The sequence below is a fragment of the Malaclemys terrapin genome, chromosome 4 (genome assembly GCF_027887155.1).
Source record: "Malaclemys terrapin pileata isolate rMalTer1 chromosome 4, rMalTer1.hap1, whole genome shotgun sequence".
NCBI lineage: Eukaryota > Metazoa > Chordata > Testudines > Emydidae > Malaclemys > Malaclemys terrapin.
In genome coordinates, this window is record NC_071508.1 from 49,125,739 (window position 1) to 49,135,132 (window position 9,394).

Genomic DNA, 9,394 nt, shown 5'->3' on the forward strand with positions numbered 1-9,394 from the left:
GGGCTGCAGGCTGCTGATTTGCACCTTTTGCTGGTGCTACATTCTCATGAAAAGTTTGAAAGGCAAAAATTGAGATTTTAAAATATTTTCAGTTGTGACATATTTCTTGGTGATAATGCTAATATTTCATGCTAATATCATTTAGAGCAGAGATAATGTTTACTGAGCCTGTGGAGGACTAAGTGTGTGTTTAAAAAAATTCCTGGTATAGTGGGTAAATACAGTAGAATCCCAGCTCTGCAGTACTGTGATAGGAAACTTGCTGAACAAAAGTCTGGCAGCAAATGTGCATTTCCCCTGCACACTAGGGAAATATATGTAATATTTTTAGCATTCAGAAATGGTGCAAGTTACGTTCCCACATTAGTTGGTGGTTTATGTTTGTGGATGTTAAGCAAGTGCAGTATCCACAATTACCACAAGGGATCTCTCTCAGCCTGGGCTTTATATCATGCTCCTGTTCAGATTATAATCTTTATTCTTAGTTTTGGCTCCCTTTTCCAGCCTTGTTATCATGCTCATTGCCAAACCAGAGCTATCTACATCATTGTGATTTTGAATGTGTATACCTGTTCGTGCAGGCAGGTAGCTTACTCCCAAACAGAATGGTTCCCCTTCAGTGACCTCTTATCTTTCTTTCTTTCTTTCGTGAAAAGAAAGCTACATCTCTTTGACTAGTGCAGAGTTCTAAAAGAGAAACATATCAAAGTGCTGAACCAAGAAGACAGAGGATTTTGGTCCCAATGGAATTGAACTTGGCATGAATCTTTAGTGATATGGGACAGCACCAGAATATTACAGGGATGGGAAATGTAGAAATCAAGAGAAAAAGCTTAGTTGGTTCTATGAACAAACTAGGAATTGTATTTGAAAACACTAAATTAGATTAATCTATGTTGTAATTCTGTTGACTTCAAGGGAGTTACAACAGATTAATTTGGCCCATGTTTTTATGTAAAATTGCAATTTATATGCCTCCTGTGGATAGCTTCCTCCTGGTGGAGCACGTTCTCATAAAACCATAGAAACTAGAACTGGAATAGGACTGTTAGAACATTTAATCTATCCCCCTGCCAATGCGTGTTTGTGCTCTACATTCCAATTTTTGTACTGTGTTGCCAGTATAAATTTATATGTCCCAACTGGTGGGATTTTTACCATTACCTTATGGGGAGACTAAACCACAGAGGTTAATGTTGGGAGATTTTTTCTCTACTTTCAGGCTGAATTTCTGCTTTCAGTTTTATCCCATTACTATTTTTAGTTTATACTCTCACTTCCTGTATTTTTCCCCTCTTTTGTGATTATATAGTTCTCATACTTGTATACCTGTTTTATCTACCTTTAATCGTTGTTTGTAAGGCAAGCTGTCTGCGTCATTTGTGACAGTGATGTGAAAGATGTCTGATACAGGATACCTTAACATCCATTAACATTCTGTATGAATGGTTGGTTTAGTGATCAGAAGAGCACTGCTGTTGTATCTTTTTTAGTTTTTGTTTCGTATTTTCTTTTGTCCTCTTGGATATTTTTCTTGTCTGGAAGAAACTAAAATAATCACTTTTTCTTCCAAAATTTTTTGTTGATCACTGTCATAACTATAAAGGGAAGGGTAACATCCCTCCTGTGTACAGTACTATAAAATCCCTCCCGGCCAGAGACTCCAAAATCCTTTTACCTGTATAGGGTTAAGAAGCTCAGGTAACCTGGCTGACACCTGACCCAAAGGACCAATAAGGGGACAAGATACTTTCAAATCTTGGTGGGGGGAAGGCTTTTGTTTGTGCTCTTTGTTTTGGGGGTTGTTAGCTCTTGGGACTGAGAGGGACCAGACATCAATCCAGGCTCTCCAAATCTTTCTGAACCAAATCTTTCTGAACAAATCTCTCGTATTTCAAACTTGTAAGTAAACAGCCAGGCAAGGTGTGTTAGTTTATCTTTGTTTTCTCAACTTGTAAATGTACCTTTTTGCTAGAGTGTTTATCTCTGTTTGCTGTAACTTTAAACCTAAGGCTAGAGGGGATTCCTCTGGGCTCTTTAAGTTTAATTACGCTGTAAAGTTATTTTCCCTCCTGATTTTACAGAAATGATTTTTACCTTTTTCTTTAATTAAAAGCCTTCTTTTTAAGAACCTGATTGATTTTTTCCTTGTTTTTAGATCCAAGGGGGTTGGATCTTGATCCACCAGGAATTGGTAAGAGAAAGGAGGGAGATGGTTAATTTCTCCTTGTTTTAAGATCCAAGGGGTTTGGATCTGTATTCACCAGGGAATTGGTGAAGAGTCTCTCAAGGCTACCCAGGGAAGGGAATTAGCATTTTGGGAGTGGTGGCAGCGAACCAAATCTAAGCTGGTAGTTAAGCTTAGAAGTTTCATGCAGGCCCCTACAATTGTACCCTAAAGTTCAGAGTGGGGAAGCAGCCTTGACAATCACACACACACTCGTGCCGTATACACAGATATAAAAGAGAGATTTTTATGCAGTGTGTTTACTGAGGGTTAATGTTTGGCTAAATCCTGAAGTCCTTATTCAGTCCTTACTGATCCCACTGACTTTAATGAAAATTTTGTCTGAGCAGTGGCTACAAGAGTTGGGATAAGTGCAAAGATCCAAAGTGTTAGCACAGATATTTCATTCATATATCTGGTCAAACAGAGGGAAATACCTTTGGAATGAATATACTGTTCTACAATGTTGTATTTTTCTTGTTAAATCTCTTCAGTTGAACTGTATCAGTGATTTTTTTTAAATAACTAACGTGTACAGAACATTATTATATGGAAAAAGGTTCTGTAGCTAAGTAAAGCCCTGTCTACACTGGCAAGTTTCTGTGCAGTAAAGCAGCTTTCTGCGCTGTAACTCCTGAGGTGTACATACTGCCAAGCCACTTAGTGCGCAGAAACTGTGCAGTTGTAGTGCTGTTAAAAAAACGCACCCCCAACGAGAGGCATACAGCTTTCTGCACCGGGGCTACAGCGCTGCATGCCAGTGTAGACACCCTAATCAATTACAGCGCTGCGACTGGCCTCCGGGAAGTGTCCCATAATGCCTCTTCTTGCCTCTCTGGTCATCAGTTTGAACTCTACTGCCCTGCCCTCAGGTGACTAACTGTCATCCCCACCACGTAAATTCCTTTGGAATTTTGAAAGTTCCCTTCCTGTTTGCTCGGTGACGCGTGCAGTGGTCTCAGTGCATCTTTCCAGGTGGCCATGCTTACTCCATGCACCAGGCGATCCCCCGCTTTGAGCAATGCCGAGCTGCTGGACCTCTCCAGTATTTGGGAAGCGAAGGCTGTCCAATCCCAGCTGCGCTCCAGCCGTAGGAGTTATGATACCTATGGACAGATTTCATGATGCATGATAGAAAGGGGCCATTACCTGGACACACTGCAGTGCAGGGTCAAAGTGAAGGAGCTGCAGAATGCCTACCATAAGGTGCAGGAGGCAAATTCCCGCTCCGGTGCTGCGCCCACGAGCTGCCAGTTCTACAAAGAGCTGGACGTGATACTTGGCAGCAACCCCATTTCCACTGCGAAGACCACTGAGGATACTTAAGTGGCTCTCATGCCAGTTGAAAGTGGACTGAGCCAGGAGGAGAAAATCTTGTACGAGGATGTGGAGGCAGAGGGGGACCCAGAGGCAGAGGATGACTCGGATGTCAGAGATACATGCAGCCAGGAGCACTTTTCGACCCCGGAGGAGGCTAGCCAGTCACAGCTGTCGGATGTTGGCGAAGCGCAAACAGGAGAGGAGGTCTCTGATAAGTGGATTTGATTTTGGGAATCGCTGAAGCGAGTTGTTGGGGAAAGGAGGGTTGCAGAAAGCAGGCTTCTCTCCCACCGCAAGCCTAGTCTGAGTGGTGGAACAGGCTGTTGCTTGACTCCCTCACTTCACGGGAATGTCCCTCAGCGATCTCCAGGAAACTCTCATGGAGATACTGGGCAATCCACTGCCGCAGGTTTTTTGGCAGAGCTGCTTTGTTTCTTGCCCCATTAACGATAAATTTCCTGCGCCACTGTGCCGTCACGGGCAGGGCCGCCCAGAGGATTCAGGAGGCCTGGGGCAAAGCAATTTTGGGGGGCCCCTTCCATAAAAAAAAGTTGCAATACTATAGAATACTATATTCTCGTGGAGGCCCCTGTTGGGCCCGAGGCAAATTGCCCCACTTGCCCTCCCTCCCCCTGGACGGCCCTGGTCACGGGGGGTGGGGACCATTGCTGCACACTGGCGAGCCGCATAGGTGCCAGGGCGGAAGCCTCTGTCTTGGAGAAGACCCTCCCTTGATTCCCTGCTGACCTTCAGCAGTGAGAGATCTTCCATAATGATCATCTCCTGTGGAAAGTGTGAGGACAGGAATGATTAGCAGGCTCCCCCTACAGTGCTGGCTCTCCCCAAGAGTCACATGCCCAGTGTACAGCAGGGTTCGGGAAGAGTGATTTACCATGCCCCTGCGGCTACTCGCCATTTTGTGGGTCTTGTGGCTCATGTGTGCTTGCATGGGATCAGCCAGTTAGTGACAGGTGTGTGAGTACTGGCTGTGTTTTAAATCACTGAATCTACAACCTATCCTGAAGGACAATCCCTTACTCTCACAGGTCTTGGGAGACAGGAGTCCTCACTTACAGTCAGCCCCCCAACCTGAAGCAAATACTCACCAGCAACCGCACAACAAAAACACTAACCCAGGAACCTATCCTTGCAACAAAACTCATTGCCAATTCTGTCCACATATCGATTCAAGGGACACCATCATAGGACCTAATCACATCAGCCACACCATCAGGGGCTCATTCACCTGCATATCTACCAATGTGATATACGCCATCATGTGCCAGCAATGCCCTTCTGCCATGTACATTGGCCAAACCGGACAGTCTCTACGCAAAAGAATAAATGGACACAAATCAGATGTCAAGAATTATAACATTCAAAAACCAGTCGGAAAACACTTCAGCCTCCCTGATCACTCAATTACAGACCTAAAAGTCGCAATACTCCAACAAAAAAACTTCAAAAACAGACTCCAACGAAAAACTGCAGAATTGGAATTAATTTGCAAACTGGACACCATTAAATTATGCTTGAATAAAGACTGGGAGTGGATGGGTCATTACACAAAGTAAAAACTGTTTCCCCATGCTAATTTTTCCCCTGCTGTTACTCACACCTTCTTGTCAACTGTTGGAAATGGGCCATCCTGATTATCACTACAAAAGTTTTTTTTCTCTCCTGCTGATAATAGCCCACCTTAATTGATTAGTCTCATTACAGTTGGTATTGGTATTTTTTCATGTTCTCTGTATGTGTGTGTGTATATATATATATATATATATATATATAAAATATCTTCCTACTGTATTTTCCACTGCATGCATCCAATGAAGTGGGTTTTAGCCCACAAAAGCTTATGCCCAAATAAATTTGTTAGTCTATAAGGTGCCACAAATACTCCTTGTTCTTTTTGCTGATACAGACTAACTTGGCTACCACTCTGAAACCAGTGTTCTCTGTGTTGCAAACAATACTGCTTCTGTAAAATATTGGGTTTAAACTTCACAGAGATGACCTTGGGAGCCCAGTCTCCCTCTTTATTATCGGCGGCTGAATGGCTGCGCAGAATTAGAAAGCGGCCAAGAAGAACTAAGGAGGACTTTCTGCGTGATGTTATGATGCACTCCACCGCCAAGAAACAGGAATCGAAGGAGTGGCAGGACAGTGAGAAGAGGGACTGAAAGGAGAACGCGGCATGCCAGAATGATGCCACGGAGTGGCTCTTAAAGGTTACGGAGCACCAAGCAGACATGCTCCAGGCAATAATAGCTTTTCAAACCTGAGCAGCTCTGTGCCCACCCTCCCCTGCAGCCGCTGTCACAAAACTCTTTCCCATGCGCCTCCCAGACACTGCCAATACACTCTTATCAACCTCCTGGCTCCAGTCTGTATCTGTGGCATTCCACTCCTCCCCCGTCACAGTCCAGCACTGTGGACTTCCACTGCACTCAACACCCATCCCTCTTCAGTTTGGCCCTGCTGAAGTACAGTACCTGCTGCATTGTACTCCAAAGGAGAAAGTTGGATATGATCCCTGGACATACACAGCTGTCCTGGGACCCCTCCTCCTCCTGGGACCTTCCCTTCTTCCATCCCTCTCTGCTGATGGGTTTTTTTGGTTTGACTCTCTCCTTTGGTTGTTGTTTTTTAATAAAAGAATTGTGTTGATTTGAAAGCAATCTTTATTCTATTAACTGAAAGCAAGAAGAGCCCTGCAAAGAACATACAATTATGTTAAACCCACATATTGCATTGTCTGCACTAATCACCTCCTAGCATTACACGCAGTGCACTCCCGAGCATAGCAACAAATATTAGTGGCTTTTAGTTTCAACTTGCTGGCTCAAGGCATCCCTGATCCTTATGGCCCCCCGCTGAACCCCTCTAATAGCCCTGGTCTCTGGCTGTTCAAACTCTGCCTCCAGATGCTGAGCTTCTGAGGTCCAACCCTGAGTGAAGCTTTCACCCTTCTCTTCACAAATATTATGGAGGGTACAGCACGCAGCTATAAGCATAGGAATATTGTCATTGGCCAGGTCCTGCTTTCTACAGAGGCAGCGCCAGCGGGCTTTCAAATGGCCAAAAGCACACTTAACAGTCATTCTGCATTTGCTCAGCCTGTTGTTGAACCTCTCCTTGCTGCTGTCAAGGTGCCCCGTGTATGGCCTCATAAGCCACAGCATTAAGGAATAGGTGGGGTCTCCCAGGATCACAATGCGCATTTCAACTGCTTCCATGGTAATCTTCTGGTCCAGGAAGAAAGTTCCGGCTAGCAGCTTCCTGAACAGGCCAGTGTTCCAAAAGATGTGTGCGTCATGCACCTTTCTGGACCAGCCTGCATTAATGTCTGTGAAATGCCCACGGTGATTGACAAGTGCCTGGAGAACCATTGAGAAATACCCCTTGCAATTAATGTACTCAGTAGCTAGGTGGTCTGGTGCCAGAATTGGAATGTGGGTGCCATCTATCACCCCTCCACAGTTAGGGAAGCCCATTTGTGCAAAGACATCCACAATGTCACGCATGGTGCCCAGAGTCACGGTCTTTCAGAGCAGGATGCGATTAATGGCCCTGTAGACTTTCAGCAACACGAGTCCAATGGTCGACTTTCCCCCTCCGAACTGGTTAGTGACCAATTGGTAGCAGTCCAGAGTAGCCAGCTTCCACAGTGCAATCACCACGCATTTCTCCAGTGGCAGGGCAGCTCTCATTCTTGTGTCTTGCGCCGCAGGGCTGAGGCGAGCTCATCACACAGTCCCATGAATGTGGCTTTCCTCATCTGAAAGTTCTGCAGCCACTGCTCGTCATCCCAGACATGCATCATGATGTGATTCCACCACTCAGTGCTTGTTTCCTGAGCCCAAAAGCGGCATTCCACTGTGGTCAGCACCTCCGTGAATGCCACAAGTAATCTCGTGTCGTAGCTACTATGCATGGCGACATCAATGTCACACTCCTCTTGCCTGTGTAGTTTAAGGAATAACTCCACTGCCACTCGTGACGTGTTGGTCAGAGCGAGCAGCATACTGGTCCATAGGCGGAGAGTTCTATGGGCCCGTGGTGCCTGGGCACCAGGAATATTCCTGGCCTGGGGCCCGGCTCCAGCAGTGTTTGTGGACGGGTCTCTCCCTTGGCCCCGCCTGCCGCCCCTGTGTGCTTTCCCACCCCCCACCCCCAGCGTTCCCCTCCACCACCAGCAGCGCAGCGGAGCTGAACGGCTTCTGCTTGCTCGCTCCAGGTGGCTGCTGGCTCCTCCCTGCGGCCTCTGGGCGAGGTGGGTCGGGTCTGTGTCCATGCGTGATGCTCCCGCCTCAAGCGCCCCTGCGGACAATAAGAAGCTGCAGGGGCAGTGCCTGGGGGTAGAAGCACATGGAGGCTCCCCGGCCCGCCCTGCCTAGGAGCCCCAGGTAAGCGCCGCATCTCCCCACCCCTTCCCAGAGCCTGCATCCCCACCGCTTTTCCACACACCTCTTCCCACCCCCAACTCCCTCCCAGAACCTGCACCCCCTCCCTTTGCACCCCCTCCCATCCCCAAACTCCCTCCCAGAGCCTGCACCCCTCACCCCCTCCTGCACCTCCACCTCCTGCCCCAGCTGGAGCCTGCACCCCCTCCCTCTGCACCCCCTCCCATCCCCAAACTCCCTTCCAGAGCCTGCACCCCAACTCCCTCCAAGAGCCTGCACCCCAATCCCCTGTCCCAGCACAGGGTGTGTACCCCAGACCTCCTCCCCCCACCCAAACTCCCTCCCAGGGCCTTAGACAGGTGCGGGTGGCAGAGTTGGGGGGGGGCAGAGTTTGAGGGGGTAGGCCCTGGGTGTTCTGGGCACCAACAAAATTTCTACAAAACTGACGCCCCTGTACTGGTCAACGGTTTGGGATCCATTCCTGCAGCCCAAAGAGGCAGGGCACGCAATACACAAACTGTTGAAAGATGGCGCCAAATGCAGACAGAAGCACAGGGATTGCTGGGATGCGAAGCAATGCATCACGGGGCACTGGGACAGGACCCAGGATGCCCCGTGACCCTCTTCGCCTTCCCACAAGTCTTAGTGGCAAAAGAGAAAGAGGTGCTCTGTGGGATAGCTGTCCAGAGTGCACCGCTCCGAATACCACTGCAAGTACCGCAAGTGTGAACACACTATTGCACAGGCAGCTGACAGTGTGAACACACAACAGCGGTTTCCCTTCAACACACTCTGAGCAGCGCTGTAACTCCTGGTGCTGTAACTCTGCCAGTGCCCTTATGTTGGCCTAACGCTGCTCCTGTTGAAATCAAACCCTCATTGATGTCAATGGGAGCAGAGATAGGCCAACAGTGAGCACTTTGAAAATCCTACTACTTAGCCATATCAGTGGTTTTCAACCTTTTTTCATTTGCAGACCCCTACAAAATGTCAAATGGTGGTGCAGACCCCTTTGGAAATCTTAGACATAATCTGTGGGCCCCCAGGGGTCCACTGACCACAGGTTGAAAACCAGTGAGCTATATCATTGACATTTCTGCAATTAACAAATTAGAGTTATTAAAGCAACATCTTTACTATATTTTCACTTAAACATTTCACTGTAGATCTTGGGCAAAATGTCTTGGTATCAATAATGGTCTCTCTCCTCTTCCTTCCCAAAGAGTCTGAACCTTTGTCTTCTGTGCTGTGTTTTTGTTCTAGACGATGACGATAAAATCGTATTTGCTCTGTTGGACCAGATGAGAGACTTTTGGGGGTCTAGTATACCTGAAGTAATAACTATTCAACCATATTATTATGCAATTTCTTAAATCTTTAGTAGAGCACAAACCATACTAGAGCAGCCTTAGGCTCCCAAGTTACAATTGTGCACATCAAT

General features: G+C 47.0%; 1 protein-coding gene across 1 annotated transcript; it reads left to right on the forward strand.

Moving 5' to 3' along the window:
- Window positions 1-3,562: 3,562 nt before the first annotated feature.
- LOC128836129 (uncharacterized) lies at window positions 3,563-5,249 on the forward strand. The gene is made up of 2 exons (XM_054026145.1): window positions 3,563-3,751; window positions 4,594-5,249. The coding sequence occupies exons 1-2, from the start codon at window positions 3,563-3,565 to the stop codon at window positions 5,119-5,121; spliced, it is 717 nt and encodes a 238-aa protein (XP_053882120.1). The 3' UTR covers window positions 5,122-5,249.
- Window positions 5,250-9,394: the final 4,145 nt, after the last annotated feature.